The sequence below is a fragment of the Empidonax traillii genome, unplaced genomic scaffold, assembly GCF_003031625.1.
Source record: "Empidonax traillii isolate 1590-97213 ecotype Southwest subspecies unplaced genomic scaffold, ASM303162v1 scaffold426:size1138770, whole genome shotgun sequence".
Classification (NCBI taxonomy): Eukaryota; Metazoa; Chordata; class Aves; order Passeriformes; family Tyrannidae; genus Empidonax; species Empidonax traillii.
Genome location: NW_020955619.1, coordinates 510170 through 526815, shown reverse-complemented (window position 1 = coordinate 526815; position 16646 = coordinate 510170). Strand labels below are relative to the sequence as shown.

At 54.5% G+C, this 16646-nt stretch overlaps 1 protein-coding gene across 8 annotated transcripts; it reads left to right on the top strand.

Annotated features, from left to right (window-relative positions):
• The first annotated feature begins 1836 nt into the window (after window positions 1-1836).
• Window positions 1837-16033, top strand: CMKLR1 (chemerin chemokine-like receptor 1). Of its 8 annotated transcripts, none has more exons than XM_027894421.1 (3): window positions 1837-1891; window positions 11586-11700; window positions 12141-16033. In XM_027894421.1, the coding sequence occupies exon 3, from the start codon at window positions 12197-12199 to the stop codon at window positions 13280-13282; it is 1086 nt and encodes a 361-aa protein (XP_027750222.1). In that variant the 5' UTR covers window positions 1837-1891; window positions 11586-11700; window positions 12141-12196; the 3' UTR covers window positions 13283-16033. The 8 variants fall into 8 exon arrangements, with proteins under 8 accessions (XP_027750222.1, XP_027750216.1, XP_027750218.1 ...); XM_027894415.1 differs by lacking the exon at window positions 1837-1891 and adding an exon at window positions 4011-4206; XM_027894417.1 differs by lacking the exon at window positions 1837-1891 and adding an exon at window positions 4011-4218.
• Window positions 16034-16646: the final 613 nt, after the last annotated feature.

The window sequence follows — 16646 nt, the reverse complement described above, 5'->3', positions numbered from 1 at the left end:
GCTATTTTTAAAAATTCCAGCGGAATTTGGAGCTCAGGGGACCTGCACCAAGGCCACCCCTGGCCAAAAAAGGCCTCAGAATGGCATTACTTTCTTGGAGCTGGCAGGAATGCCGAGGATTCCTGCAAGGAACCAGACACTTCCCGGCCTGGAGCAGCCACCCAGCCCATCCCAGTGATGAGAAACAGGATTGGCAAAGCTGGAGGGCACAGCCACCTCCAAAACTGTTGTCTCTGCAAAGCCTTGCTCTGTGGAGCAGGGACTTGCCTGGATGTTCATTGCAAGGAAAACAGTTATTTGTTACAAAAATCATAAATAAAGCAGGTTTTCTTATGGATATTTGGGAATTTGAAGCCTTATGGTTTAAATTTTTGTTATTAGACAAATCCAGTTGGTGCCTTAAAGAACTGGGTGTTTCCTGAGGGATCTTTCAGCCAGGACCCACCGATGGGTCTGCTGTTTCCAAGAGATTTCAGGAATACTCACCTCTGTCTGTGTTTGGTGTCTGCTTACTGTGATCATGGGACACCAGCTGTGGAAAAACACATCCAGAGGGATTTTAGGGTGATGCTGAAAGGGTTTTAGGGTGAAGGACGAGCCTGAATTAAGCTCCAGCAGTTTTGTAGCCAATATAAGGCCTTGGAGACCTCTCAGCATCACCTGACTCCCAGTGGGATGCTCAACATCCAGACCTGGAGCCCTGTCAGGGCTGTTTAATCCCTTTCCATCCTAAATTATCCCTTCTCCGTCTGGAATCACCCCAGGCCCAAGGGGTTGGTGCTCACTGTGCGACTGGGGAGCTCAAGGATTTTGCCCCCCCACATTCCTGCTCCCACCAGTGTCCTCTTCCCATTCTCCAAATCCAGAGCTTGTGGGGTTTTTTTCCCTTGGAGCTGCAGACACCATCAGTCCTGGCCTCTGTGGTTCTCACACAAGCTGTCACGCTAAAAAAAACCCACAATGAGTGGGAGAAAAAGAGATGGATGGCACATCTTCTGCAGGAAATGGCTCAGGGTGATGAGAAAACACTCATTTCTGGCAAAACTAACATCTGGAGGGAGAAACTGGGATGCAGAGCAGGGAATACCTGTGCTGATATTGGAATCTGCCTGGTCAGGAACACTTTTTAAGGATAACAAAGCACAAGGACACACAGAGAATCCCCCATGTGCTGCTTCCTCTGCCCTTTGGGCCATCGGCTCCCGCCTCCGCCGAGCAGCTGGGGGATAAAATTCCTTAAAATTAGATCAAGGCCATGAAATGAAGGGGCAGCACCACACTCAGAAATCCAGCTTTCAGGCCCTCAGGTTTCCAAACCACAGTCCATGAGGGGAAGAGGATAAAGGAGTCTGCAGCGTTGTACCGACAAGCAAAGGGTGCTGGGGAAATTTGGGAGAAAAATGCTCAGAGTCGGGATATTTGTGGGAAAATGCTCAGGTGGGGAAGGTGCTGGGAGGGTGGTTTGGGGCTGAACCAGCAGCTCTGTGTGCAAACCAGGCAGAGGTGCCCTGGCCTGTCCATGCCAGTGGTGGATGCAGTGGGACGTGGTGCCACAGCCTTGGGACCACAGTGGGATCCGGCAGCCCCATCCCAGCCCCGCTGTGTTCCGGGCTCATGGAGCTGCTTATAAGGCCTGTGTTGCACAAGGTTGGGATTGTTTTTTTCCATGATTGTGTCAAATCAGGGAAACAGAGAACATGAAATGTCTCTTTGACATCCTGTATGTGGGCTCTTTATTTGTGCAGTGACTTTTCATTTCCACTTGGATCGGGAGGCAGTGACGAGATTCGGAGCTCGGGATCACAGTGGGTGTGAAGCCAGGAGCCAGAGGGATGAGCTCCCTGTGGGAAAGGCAGGGGATAAACCCAGCCCTGAAACACTGGGATGTGTGGTAGGAGCCCTGTGCTGTGTCCTCTCAGCTCAACCCACCTCCTTTTCCAGCCATTCCCGTTTATCCCCACGGCTCTGCCCAGGGCGAGGGAAAGTGCTGCTGGATGACTGGCAAAGCTCCCCTGGAGAAGGAAAAGCTTCGTGCAGTTTCTTCCCCATTAAGCGTGACATCTGTTTTGGGCTGAGTCAGACGGGTTCCCAGCGCCCACGGGGGAGGCAGAGGAGGGCGAGCGGCTGTGCCGAGGTGGGGTCGGCTTTGCCGGGCTCGGTCTGTGCATCCCGGCTCGGCAGGGAGGAGCTCCGGGGGTTTTGATGAGCCGAAATCAATTTAGAGCTCTAATTGCTTTGCTCGGTGTGGGTGGCACTCGGTGCTCGCCAAGGACGTGGCGGCTGCCAAAGGCTCCGCTGGCTCCGGTGCCTGGAATTGCTGCTCCCCACGGCAGCTCCTGCAGTGCCGGGATGGTTCTGCTGCGACACCAGCCCTGGGAACGGGGAGTTTATCCCGGTGCAGGCGCTGCTGCCGGCAGTGTTTTGCTGAGCAGGCGATGCCGGAGGGAAACCCCAAACCACAGCCCAGGGCAAGTGCTCGGGAAGGGACGTTGTGTCCCCACTCAGCGTATTTTTATTTCATCATCTTGCTAAGCATAGGGATAAGGGCCTGGGGTAAGGATCCTGCATCCTGACTGGACCAGGGGAAGGGGCAGGTGCCTGGGAAAGCAGCAGTACCAGAGGACGGGTCCTGCCCCAGTGCTGTGGGTGTGCAGAGCTCAGCCTTGCTGGGAACACTGGGACTCTGCTGGCTCCTGGCTCAGGACCCCTCGGTGTTGAGGTGCCCCAAGATCAGCCCTTGGCAAGGCCACATGCAGGAGCATCTGTGCTCGGTCATTCCCAGCCTCCCCATACCCTGCAGTGGTTTGGGGGAGCCCCCAAGTCACACCATGTTGCCCACCCCACACACGGGGACAATGCCACCCGAAGCTGCCTGGGATGAGAGTCCCTTTGTGGCACCGTTTGACTCAGGCACACCAAAGGTGAAAACATCAATTTGTAGTTAATCTTCTCCCTTGCTGGCTGGATCCACGATGTTTTGTGGCCTTAATTAACCTTAATTAATCACCTGTAATGTATGAACTTTCTGCTGGGGAGAGAGTTGAACTGGTTGGTAGCAAATCCAGGGCTGGTGTTGCTCGGGCCTGTGCTGGAGCAAATCCTGCTCCTTCTCCAAGCTGGAAGGGGGTAAGATGCGGGTGTCACCCCCAAACTTCTTGTGTTTCCAAGGTGATGCCTTTGCACCCAAACCCTGCACTGGCTCTTGTCCCACTGGGCTGAACCTGGGACTGGGATGGCTGCAGCTGGAGAGTGCAGGGGCTGCATAGGGAGGGAAGGAATTTTCCCAGTGCCACATCAAGTGTGGAGTTATCCAAACCTCCTGCTCCATGTGGGGGGGGGCTGTGCTGCTCAGTGCTCTCAAACTGGGGCCTACCCCAAAAAGCTCCCTTTTGGGGCCAGGTTCCCTCTGAACCTCATCCCTGCATCCAGCCTTGCCCATCCCTCCTGACTGGGACAACCCAGTGCCTCTCTCAGCCCCCATCATGTGCCCCCAAAGAACTTTCCTTGCAGGTGCAGTTGGGGCTGTGGGGGACAGATCTGCCACCACAGAGCCCCCGTGGGCTGGGGGTGCTGCCTGGAAGCAGCTGCAGCATCCTGGTGCTAATGAAATCCATGGGGAAAGCAGCCCCTGAGCAGCAGCAGCGGCGTTTGGGAGCCAGATTTGCCGAGGGGAAGTGACTCAACGTCTTGGAAGGAGTTGGGGGCGGTGGGGGGGGCAGAGGACAGGGGTTGACCCAGGGTGGGGACAGCATGGGAGGGGGTGGCTGGCAGCCACCTGCCTCCCCCTGGAGGAGCAGCATCCCTCTGGAGCACTCTGTGCTCCGTTATCCCTCCTTAGGGCTGTGTGATCCCGGCCTGGGGGACGGGACAGGAAAGGAGGCCCCTTGGGAAGCAGTTGTTGCTTCCTCACACTGGGCCGTGGCAGGATCCGGGCCAGCGTTCCCAGCTCCCGGCGTCACACCCTCTCCCAGCTGTTGCTCACAGAGCATCCTGCTGCCAAGAAAACCCTGGTGATGGATGTAACCGGGACTCCTTCCCACTCCCCTCGCACTTAAAACCGGCGGGGAGCGGCCCCGTGCCTCCGTCTGATCCTGCCACACTGGGATACGCCTGGGAATGGGATCCCGCTGCCACCCTGGACACCCTGGGCGCCCTGACCTCGTCCTGCCCAACAGGGAACAGTGGGAGAGCGTGGCACCACACAAGGTATTTGGAAAGGTGACTGGAAGGCTTGTTGGGGGAGGACTGGGAGCACTGGAGTGTGTTGCTGAGGGGACTGGGTGTGTTACTGCGCAGTGGATGGGACAGGACCTGCTGCAGAGTGATGGGGAAGACCCAGAATTTGTGACCCTCCTCAATCCAGGACCACATTTCTCCTGGTTTTTATTATTTTGGGAAGTGAATGGCATTTCCCACTGTCATGGGGGCACTGCTCCCCCCGGGCAGACGGGCTGCACCCCACTGGGGACCTGCCATAGGTGCCACAAGTGTGGCACACCCTGCAGCGCCGCTGGCACCGGCACCCTATGGAGCTGCTGCCCCATGCCGGGGGTCCTGGGAGAGAGGGACCCCAGTGTGCCAGTCACGAGCTGCCCAGCTGGCACATCCCCCCTGGTGCAGACATCTGGGGTTTTGGGTCTCTTCTCCTTTCCCCTCGCTGGCCCCACTGATCTGGCATATCAGCACTTTTCCTCCTGATTCAGCCTCGGGGATGTTGCGACACGGCCCCGTTGTGCAAAGTGGGCCCCGGCCCCGATTCCTCTTTTTCGGCTCCTGTGGGAGCTCGGCCACGTGCACGAGGGGTCGTTGTCCCCACCTGCACGGTTACATGATGACTGTAACCTCCCACAGGGAATTGCTCTCTGCTGGCATCACCTGCCAACTCCAGGTCACAGCTGGGTGGCATTTTTCCAGTTGTTGTGCGGCGGCTCTGAGGAAACTGGGATATGTCCCCTGTGTGTGTCTGAAGCCGGAAAACTCATGGATATTTGTGGTGGGAGCAGGGTGTTGCTGTGGTGGAAGTGATGCTGCGGTGCAGGTGCACAGTGCCACAGGTCCAGGTATTGGTATCTCCCTCTGGATGGGCTCTCCTGGCTCAGGGCAGGGATTTGTGTCCCTCCAGGCTCAGCCTGTGCCGGGTCACCGGATGCACCGTGCGTGCCACCAGCAATTCCCACCTCCTCACAGGGTCCAGGTCAGGATGGCCCTTGGCCGGTGACCCTCTGCTTGGGGTCCCAGCGCAAACCAGGACAGGCTGTTTCACCACTGGGAACGTGCTGCTGGATCCCACCTCAACCCAGCTGGAAGAACAGCTGGGAACAGGCAGGACCTGGTGAGGCAGGGACATGGTCCCTGTTTTCCATGCATCCCAGGGGTGGCTTTGGGTTACTCCACTCCTGCATGAGCCAGGCCAGGAGCATCCCAGGAGTGGGGCAGGGACATGGGGGTCCAGGGGAACAGAGATGAGGGGTATCCAGGGGTGGAGAAGCCCGAGGGGACCCTCTGGCTGTGTTCAGCAGGACCAACAAGACCGCAGTGAGGGATGGCCAAACCTTTCCTGAGGGGTCCCATGGGGCTCCCAAGCCACTGTGGGCAGCACAGGGTGGTGGAAGGGACACGTCACTGAGGGCAGCCACTGCCACATCCCCTCTCGTGTCCGGCTGAACCCACGGCCCGAAGCCCACATCCTCCCACAGAGCTTTGCTTCCCCCTTCCCAGGCTCTCTGTGCCGAGCTGGTTTATCTCACCAGCTGCATTTATTTTCCCCATCCTCCCATTCCCTGTGCATGGCTCTGGAATGAGAAACTTCCCCAATATCCCTGTCAGCTCCAGCTTGGACACTGAGTGACCCAACCCTGGGGTCATTTCCATGCCAGCCCTAACGTGGGTATAGAAGAAGCAGGGATGTCTAATCCAGCCTCCAGATGCTGAAAAATCCTTGGGGATTTATCCAGCTCAGGTAAACACCTCTGGATTTATATATGAATTACTATCTTTGTTTTTATAGGGATTTGGGAGGAGGGGTTTGCTGTGGGTTTGCAGCCAGTTGATTTTTTTTGCTCCTGTGTTGCTCTAAAGTGGATTTGTGATGGCACAGGACGGTGGGTGGTGGGGACCTCTGGGATCCCTGCTGTCCTCCACCCCAAACCCCGTATTTTCCCTCATTTTCCATAAAGTCCCCACCTCTTTTGGAGCTGGGCTTTGCAGCCTGTGGTGACAGGAACCTTAATGGTGGGAAAACTGCATGGAAGGGAGAGGAGCTGGGTGTGAATTTGGGGGGGGTGATGTCCTGACAGTGTGGCAGTGTCACCTCGGTGGGGACAGGGAGAACAGGGGGGCTTTTCTTTCCCGTGCTGATCAGCATTCAGCTGGGAATGCCAAACACAGCTGCAAGGATGCTCCTGCAGATCCGGGGGGACTTTCTCATTCGGTGGGGGGGGGCTGATTCTGCTCCCCCATCCGCCCCTCTCACGGTCACGTCCGTCCCCCAGCAGACTTATTTCCTTTTTCTCGCTTTCCTTGTTCTTTGTACCCTCCAAATCCGGAGTGATGTCCCCAAGGCTTTGTCCCCAGGCAGACATGTCGATGCCCAACTCCTGTTCAGGGACATCCCTCCCTGTGCTGGTGGGATGTAGCAGGGAGGATGCTGCAAAAAAAAGGGAGTTTTATTGCTCTTTTTATTGCCTGAAAAGTGCCAGGAGAGCCTTGGATTATTAGAAAAAAAAGAGAGAAGAGGAGATGAAAGAACTTTTATTATCTTGGAAGTCAAGTCATTTTAAGCAGCTCAGAACCACAAACTGCCCTTTTCAAAGAAAAGCTTTGCCTGTGTAGGTACAAACGCCCAAGATTTTCCCCTCTAATCCTCAAACTTCCCTAAGAACAGACTGGATGGAGCAAAAGGCCGGGATTTTACTAACGGGGCGGCTCTTAACAACACTTTGTGCCAGGGAAGGATACATTCCTTTGCCTGGATCCTGGTGGAGTTTCACCCTGGCAAGAGCCTTTCATGACCTGAATTTTGAGGTTAAACACCAGTTTCTGCCTGGACTGGGGTGTGTTCCCCATTGGGGTGACCCCATACCATGGCCAGGGGTATCCATGGGACCCATCCCATCCTGAGCTGTCCCGTCCCACACGGCCCAGCCAGCACTGCCCAGATAAACACTGACTCATGTTATTCTGTCCCACCCTGGGCACAGCAGCTTTTTTAAGGCTGCCTTTTCCAGCTATTCCTTTTTTTTCCTGTGCTGTTCACACGGGGAGGGGGATGAAGCCTTAGCTGGGATGTCTGGAGCAGCCGGGAATGCCGCAGGCTGGGGGTCCCCGCTCCGTGGTGGTGAAGCGGGATGTGTCTGAGTGCCGTGGATACAGGTAGGGATCAGGCTTCCCACCACCCTCAGCCCTGGGGAAGAGCCCTGTGTCTCAGCTTCCCCATGGAGACTGGCTGAGCCCCCTCCCTTTGCCCTGGAGCCCCCCAGCTCCTGGGGGAGCATCGGGAGACCTTCCAGCTTGGATCCTATTTGGCAGCAACCTGTGCTCAACCTGCTGCTGCTTCTCCCGGGGCATTTCCCATGGCATCCCGCATCCCTTTTAGCCTGCTGGAGCAGGACAGAGGGATCAGGGGTGGTGGCAGGGCTGGGACTGTAGCCAGGAGCAGCTTTGGGCAGACCAGAGCTCAGGGTTTTGCACTGGTGAGGTCTAAACTCCCTTTTGATGGGCTGGTGGTGGATTTACACCCAGAAGTAAATCCCAGCTGGGGCTCGATCCCAGGCATCCCGGTGGGGAGTGGGATGCTGCACAGCATCATCCCTGTAGCAACTGTTGCCATGGCAATTTCTGGCCAAAATAAGGGGGAGTTGGAGCTGGGTTCCCAGAGCCTTTTGGGTTTTTCCCATTTCTTTTGGTGTCTTGCTCCACTGAGCCCTGGCAATTCCCATGTGGGACTGGGAGCTGGATCCTGGTAGGGAAGTCCCTTCTGTGTAACCCTGGGCTGGAAAAGTGTGGGTGCCGAAGGGATGGGTGGGGGTGGCTTCAGGTGCCAGCTTGGGATGGGGCTTGCATCCATCTTCCCTGGGGAATGAGATCTGGCCTGTGGAATCCATAGGGATGCTCGGGATCCAGCCTGCAGGGTGGGACTCAAGCTCAACCAGAGCAATCAGCCCCCATGAGACTGAGACCAGCATCTGCCACATGTCCCCAGGGACATCCCTGCCCTCCAGGGACATCCAGGACTGCGCCAGGGCTCAGTGGGGGCCGGTATCAGCAGGTTCAGGGGAACATGGAGATCCTGTTTTGCCCCGTGCCCTTCCCAAAGCTCTTCAGCTGAGAGGCCGCGTGTTCTCCCAAACATCTGTTGGCAATTCCCCTCTCCCGGGGAGTGGGGCTGTGCCGGGGCTGCGTGGGCAGCTCCTGTGCCTCTCACCCGCTGGAGGAAGTGGGTTGGGGTTTTGGGGTGTGCTGGGAGCTCGGAAACCGCTTCTGGAAGGAGGGAGGCAAGTGCTCAAAGGAGGAACAGGCGGAGCAGCTGTGCAGGAGGGTCGAACAGAGCCCACCCTGCCACCCTCCTGCTTCCCAGGGGATTGTTTGTCCTGTCACCGGGTGTCCCTTGCACCCCGCGGGTGCTGTGGGGGCACAAGCACAAATCCAAGGGGCACCCCCAGTTTCCCAAGGGCTGCAGACCCGGCACAGGCAGATCCCAGCCCGGTTTCATTGCATGATGTGGATAAAAGTGTGATGCACTTTGACAGCTCAGGCAGAACCTGATGTGCTCAAAAGCTGCTCTGCCGGTTTGATTTGATTTTTATTTGATTTTATTTGATTTGCTCCTACTTTTGTTCCCTCAGCCTGTACCAGTTCCTCCACTAAAAGCCTGGCCTGCGGGCACTGAGGGGGCAGGAGGTGGAGCTGGCAGCCTGGCTATCCCTGTAAATCCCGGTGCAGGGCTCTGGCACTGCTCGTGCCCGGTGGTCCCTCCTGCCAGGGTGCCGAGCATCCCCTGCCCTCCCTGTGTCCCTGGCAGGCGGATCCAGCCGAGCTCTCCCCTGTTTCCCCACTCACATCCGTCCCCCCGCCCGTCTGGGCTGGCCACGGAAGAGTTTTCGCCCAGAAAAGCTGGATTTGAACATTTTCTGCTGTTCTCTCCGCTTCCTGTTGCCTTCCCAAGAACAACATCCCTGACCTCATCCGCGGGATGCTGCCGATGTGCCGCCCGTCGGGAATCCCAGCCGGCGCCCCGGCTTGGGCTCGGCCTTCCCTGGGTACCAAGACAAATACAGCTGCGGGAATGTCGGACCAAGAGGCTATTTTGGGTAAATCCTGTGCTCATTTTTGTTGAGGTAGGAGGACAAGGATGAATAGACTGAAGGGAGAACAGTGGTTTTGGCTCGAGCTGGGAATTTTTAGCCCGCAGAGCAGCGATGAAACACTCATGGTATTATATGGCTTTTTTTTTTTTTTTTTTTTTTTTTTTGCGCCAGATTTTGTAGGTTTTTTTGCAGTGAGAAACGAGGAGGTTTCATGCAGCTGCCCTCTCCATTTTTGGGAGGATTTTAGGGAGGCAGGTGGGAATTTGCTGGATCATTTTCCAGCGGGTCTGAGCTCCTGGTGCCCCCTGCACCTGGTGCCCATCCTGCCCCTGAGCTCTCCAGAGCCATCTGGAATGTTCATGGTGGGGTTAGAAGCTGCCTGCCTGCTGCTGTGGGGTTTGGGATTGATACTCATGAGCCCTGGAGACAAACTCATCCCGTGCCAAATCCCGTGGGGAAACAGAGTCCTGATGTTCCTGTTGCTCTCTGCCATCCTCATCCCAGCTGGGGACTGCGGCCAACCTCAGCCCAGCGTGGCAGAGCAAAATAAATAGACAAAATAAATAATTTATTTAACAGAGCTTTGGAATGTGTGAAACTCATCAGACTCAGCAATTAAAAATAATAGCGAAAAGGAGATTTTATGTTAAAAATATGTAAGCGGTCACAGTGGGAAGAGGAACCTGTGAAGCTCAGAAGTTGCTCCTGCCCACCTGGAGCAGGGGCTGAACGTGGGCTCTGGGTGACCCTGTGGTGGTGAGGGGTGGTGGTCCAGCCCTGGGGATCTCTCACTCACCCCACAGGTGACACCGTGGTGGAAATGAGGGTGGGTAGCATTTTTTGGGGTTTCTCCATGATGGTAGAACAAGTCCTGGGAGCTTTGGGACTCTCTGGGTGGTGGGTGGTGGGGTGGGACAGCGCAGGGTGGCATGGCATGGGATGGGATGGGATGGGATGGGATGGGATGGGATGGGATGGGATGGGATGGGATGGGATGGGATGGGATGGGATGCAGTGAAGTGGGGTTGGATGGGATGTGATGCAGTGGGGTGTGGTGGGATGGGATGCAGTGAAGTGGGGTGGGATGGGATGTGATGCAGTGGGGTGTGGTAGGATGGGATGCAATGAAGTGGGATGGGGTATGAGGCGATGGGGTGGGGTGGGATGGACGTGTGGTTCTGGGTTCTCCCACCTTTCTTTGGGAAGGTGATGACCTGAAAGCTGCTGTTCCATAGAGCAGCGGCTCATTACCCAGGAACATTAACATTAGGAGGCAGTTCTGCTGATTCTGTTCCTTCCACCGGACCATCAACTTTAATTCATCTCTTGACCATCCAGGTTTTGCCAGGACAAGACCTTTCAGTTCCAGATAATTCCCAAACTTTGCACTAAAACCTCATTTATTCTGGCCTCTTATCACCCCCTGGAGTTCAGCAAACAGATGGGGTGGGATTTAACCCCCTGGCCAGGAACTTTGCAGCAGCAATGGCAGGAAGGAACAGGAGGAAAAGCCCAGGGAGAAACAATAGGTTCCAACACAAACACCATGGGAATTTCAAAGCAGGGCTGGCAGGAGGCTGACGCTGAGGGGACCTTCGAGGTGAAATGCCTTGGGAACAGGGAGTGTCCCTGGGTGGGCAGAGCCACATCCCTCCTCCAGGACACATCCGGGTGCGACACTCCGTGCTGGGGCTCACACAGATCCTGCTCCTCCTTCCAGAGCTTGTTCAGGCTTTGGTGGCTTTTGGCTTTAACTCACTGTGATGATTCACAGGGGGTGGTTTAACCTGTTGAACGAGGGCTCCAAGTGCCTGCTGGAGTCTGGAATCTGATGATGGCAAAGGACGCTGTTGGGTATCACAATTAACACTTTGATACACACAGGACATCAGTTTAATTGGAAAGATAACCATATGAGAGTCCAGGGTGCAAAATAGATAATGCAGACAATGCACATCATGCACATTTATGTCTTTATTTATAGTGACGTGGCTGTGGGACTGATTGTCAGTTCTTTGCAGTACCCACTGATGCTGCTCCTGTTTGGTGCTTGTACCGAGTGTACAGTGCAGGATTTCTGTCCTGGGTTATCCCAAAAGCTGATGGGATCAGGACAGGACCTGATTCACCAGACTGGTGGGGAGGAGGGTCCCCAGGCCAGCACAGTTCCCCCAGAGGAGGCTGCACGGGGTTAAATTGCAGCTGCTGAGCCTGTTTCCTCCCTTAATTCCATGTCGGAGGGTTAATGGCCTTTGTTTGATCTTGGATTTAATGTTACAGCTCCAGCCCTAGGCCTGTGTGGAGGGAGCTGCCTTTGTGCTGTGGGACACTGAACCAGTGCCTCTTCCCCATCCTGCTGGAGCACGGCCACCGAAGCAGAGAGAGGAGGTGAGAGGTGAGAGGGTGCTTGGCATCAGCAGGGCAAATGGGGAGCTGCTCACAGGGTTTTCAGTCCCATTTGCTGTACACAATACAGAAGAGCCATAATGTGTTGCAGATTGAAAGGTCTCAAAGCTGATAATGAGCTGTTAATAAGCGTTATCCTGGTTTTTCCCCTGGAAGTGGGCGGGTAACAGACATTTTCTGCAGGATGAGGCTGCAGCCACATCCTGATGGAGATGAGGGGCTGAATCATGTCCTGATGTCTCAGGGTCAGGGGGTGGGAACTCGGTGAGGAGCTTCAAGAACATCTTCCTCTGGGACCAGTTGTGGGTTCCCCATGGGATTCCCCACACCTGTGTGCTCCATCCCTTCTCTCCCTGTCCCCTCTTGCCCACATGTGTCGGGGGACTGTGACCCTCCCCCTCTGACTGACACCATGTGTTTTCCCAGCAGAGAAACATCACCAGCTGCAGATCCTGGGGCTGCCCAGCCTGTGATTTGTCCGGATAATGGCCCTTTCCAATTTGTCCAGTTTCCTGGATGATGTCGATAACTACAGTGACTACCAGGATTACATTTACGAGGACGTGAGCAGCGTGTGGGTAGACCCGTCCCACGACCCGAAGGACATCGCGAGGATCCTCTCCGTCATCATCTATACCGTGTCCTGCGTGCTGGGCATCCTGGGCAACGGCCTCGTCATCGCCATCATCACCCTGAAGATGAAGAAGTCGGTCAACGCCGTCTGGTTCCTCAACTTGGCTGTGGCCGACTTCCTCTTCAACATCTTCCTGCCCATAAACATCGCCTACACGGCCATGCGCTACAACTGGATCTTCGGCACGGTCATGTGCAAGCTCAACTCCTTCCTCCTCATCCTCAACATGTACACGAGCGTCCTGCTGCTCACCACCATCAGCTTCGACCGCTACGTCTCGGTGGTTTTCCCCGTCTGGTCCCAAAACCACCGCTCGACCAACCTGGCGTATTTGGTGTGTTTGGTCATCTGGACCATCGGCATCATCATGAGCTGCCCCTCCCTTGTCTTCCGAGACACGGCGCAAACCCGAAATTCCGTGATTTGTTTCAGCAACTTCTCCCTCTCCAGGAACAAGTCTTACCAAGCCCTGGCACTGATGAGGCACCGCACGGTGAACATCACCAGGTTCCTCGGCGGGTACATCCTCCCCATAACCATCATCACTTTCTGCTACATCGCCATCGTCTTCAACCTGCGTCGGAACCGCCTGGCCAAGTCCAAAAAGCCCTTCAAGATCATCGTCACCATTATAGTCACCTTTTTCCTCTGCTGGAGTCCCTACCACCTGCTGAACCTGCTGGAGACAGAGCCGGGCATGGTCCCACCCTCCGTGTTTGAGGTCGGCATCCCCATCACCACGGCCCTCGCCGCCTCCAACAGCTGCATGAACCCCGTGCTCTACGTCTTCATGGGCCAGGACTTCAAGAAGTTTAAGGTCACCATCCTTTCCAGGCTGGTGAATGCCCTCAGTGAGGAGACAGGCCACTCCAGCATCGTTCACAGGAGCTTCTCCAAGATCTCTTCCATGACTGAGAAGGAGACGACAGTGCTCTAAATTCAAGCTGGTGCCTTCAGGGGGGACATAGTCCTCTGGTGCTGGCCATGCCCTCCACTGGGATGGTGGCCACCATTGTGGTGGTCCCTGGTATGGGACCAGTATGGTCTAACACTGTCCTATAGTCCACTCCTTGACTGATGTTGCTGCCTGGGGGCTGGCAGGGATTGCAGACCACCACTATGTGCACGTGGAGAAGACATAACCACCCTTAATCTTCATGATTGCAAAGATTGTTGCACCAAACTATTTAAGGAAACACTTCAGGGTGTTCCTGTCTGACCTTTGCACTGTCTGACCTGGGAAGGGCATTCCTGGTTTTTCCAGAGACATTGTGATGGGGAGGAGGGACGATGTGTCTGGGAAGGCACCTCCCAAGATAGATTCTGGGTGGGCACCACCACAGGTGATACCTGCTATGACCAAACTGGGGACACCCCTCTTCTCTCCTATGTCTCTGTTTGGCTACTCTTGTTAAATCCTGAGGTATTTTGGTACAAGTACAACGTGTTTGTAACTGTTGGGAGCACTTTGCACCCTGAGGGGGCCTGGGAAGTGTCCCAATACCGGCTTTGAATATCCCACCTCAGTGAACTGGGAAGTCTCAAATGTCTGCTTAGTGATCCAGACCCAAGGGGTGGGGACTGGGCTCATGCACAGGGTCACTGACGTGGAAAACTGAGAGAAAAAAGAGGGAAAGATCAATTTGAAATGTGTTTTGAGCAACCCTCCCTTTGATGGGCACGTTCCACACGGTACATTTTGCAGAGTGATCTGATGTTTGGGACCAGGAGTCCCAGTGATTCCTTGCAAAGGGCCTGAGTGGCACCAGGGAATCACTCCAGGGGCTGTGAATGAGCTCCTGGACAGGACCTGCTGTCCTCTCCTGCATCCAGGCGGCCCTGGGAACTGGCTCCATTGATGGCAGCTCCCTGGTGGGACTGATTTGTCCTGTGGGATGATTTTCTCTCTTCCAACCAGGTAGCAAACCCATCCTGGGAGACTCTGGGAGTCTCATGGGAGACTCTGCTGCCACACACCAATCTCCGAGGTGAAGGGTGGCTGAGCCTCTGCCTCCATCCAATTTCACACGCAGTTAATCTGGGAGCTCCTTCTCCATTAGGGCTTCTTGACCACGACACCCCTGTCACACTTATTTATGTGCTGGTTTCTCCGTGTCTCCCACAGCCTCTCATTCCCGGGAAAGTGAGGAACCCTGGAGGAGGAGCTGGGTTTGGGCAGCACCAGTGGTGCCAGGGACATTTCAGGAGGTCCCCACAGGAGCTTTGTGTGGGGATTGACACGCTGGAAATTGAGAGTCTGCTCACAGGTGCCCACGAAGGCTGAGATATTTATTTCTTGAAAATCAGAAAACGGAAAAAAAAAACATGAAGAGGCAGCTCCCAGGCAGACGCAGAGAGCTGTTTACGGGCTCCTGGTGGCAGCAGCTTGTGCCAGACAGGTACAAACCGAACCACAAAGCCCCAGTAATTGAGCTGCCGCCTTGAGCTGCAGGAACTCCGCGGATCAGAGCGGATGCTGCAGCGGGAGCTGGATTTCAGAGGGATTATCGGGTGTCCCCTCCGCCCTGGCACTGCCTCCCTTCTCTGCCTTGATCTGCATAACCTCATCAGAGTGATGGGGAGAAGGGAACAGCCACACCATGGCAGCTGGATCCATCCTTCCCTGGGATGAGGCTGCCTGCAGCATTCCTACCCCAGGACAGGGATCCCAATGGATCCGGTGTGTTTGGCTGCGGTTTTGGTGCTGCTGACAATGTGAGTTGTGCTGGGGCAAGTTTGTCGCCCAAGACAGGGCAGGGAGGTGACCTCCTCCTTCCCACCAGTGTGGATCTAGTCTGTTAAAAGTGGGAGATTTATCCAGAAAGTTCAGAGTGTCCAGCCTGAGCCCTGAAGGGAAACGCAGCAGGGGGATAGGTTTATGAAGGAAATTAGTGGAAAATTAATGGGAAATTAGTGACTTCAACTATTGGGTGCTGCTCTCACTACACAGGGGGCTGTAGGACAAGCAACATCTGGCTCCAGGTGCCTCCATATCTCCTGGGAGCTGGGAATTAGCTGCTTCCCCAGGGAGAAATGCCACATTCTTGGGCTGCACCGTCCAGTGGCCAAGCCCAGGGCTACTTCCAGCCCAAATCCGCATGTTTTTCCCCCTAAAACCAGTGCACAATCCATAACAGTGCCAGATGCTGGAGCAGGGATGCTCCTCACTAATTTTGGTGGCTGTATTTTGCAAGCCCATTTATTATTCCTGCAAACAGCTTTCAAAAAAAAAACCAGTGACTTGGTACTTAACCCAGGGTTAAATCATCACTGTAATGACAGCTTGGGAATCCCAAGTTTCCCAAATGTTTGAGTTCATCCTTGTAGCTGTTTACTTATTTAATAAAAAATCCTGTTTTCCATACAAATACCCCTGGTATGTGCTGAAGCTCATTACATGGAGTGGGAAGGATCCCAGGGTTTTTCACTGAGCAGTCACTTCCCAGTGTGTATTCCCGATCCTTGCTGTTGAATTTGGAATTGTCAAAGTGGTCAGGAGCAGAAGGGTTGCAGAGTGAGTGATCGAGTTGGGAGTATGGTGCTCTGAGCCTCTTGGATGGGAAATGTCCCAAAGATGTTCTCCGGGGAATTTCCACTTTAATTTGTCCCTGAAAAGACAAAATGGCTTTTTAGGGGAGAAAAAATGTATCTGTGTGTAAAAATCAGCTGGAAGAGCATAATTTTCCATTATCCACATGTTGGATCACATCCAGAAAGCGCTCTGTTATTCCAAATTGAACCAGGAATTATTAATGCCAGTGTTGAGTTGGTCCCTGGGTGGGATCTATCCCTGGGATTTCCCTCCACCCCCCCCAGTGGGGGCTGCTTCCCCATCACCTCCTGCACCCCAGAATCCCCAACCCTCCCCCTCACCATCCTTGAGGCTGTTTTGGGGGAACACAGAGGGAAAAATCCACTGAATTTTTACAGCTGGACCCTGTAACCTGCCAGGTTTTGAATGAGTCAGGAAATAATGAAAAAACCCCATGGAATATCAGTGATTCCTGTTCTCGTGTCACCCTCTGATCACAGCAAAAAGATCACACAGGGAACATTAAAAATGTGTATTTATATATATATATATATAAAATAGAAATAGGGTAAACATATTCCTCCTAAAACTCCAACAGCTCGAGCATCTTCAGCCAGGTTTTTCTTGCCATTTTGGCAGAGCGGCAAAGAAAAGCAGGTCAGTATTATCCCATTTTCTCTGATATTGCCTAAATGCTGCAGGAACAGGAATGTCACAGGGTGCTGGAGATGTATCCTGTCAGATGCATCCTTCTTTTTTTTTTTTTTTT

What these genes read in the sequence shown, in the direction of transcription:
- CMKLR1 (XM_027894421.1), top strand. Translation starts at nt 12,197, where the DNA reads ATGGCCCTTTCCAATTTGTCCAGTTTCCTGGATGATGTCGATAACTAC.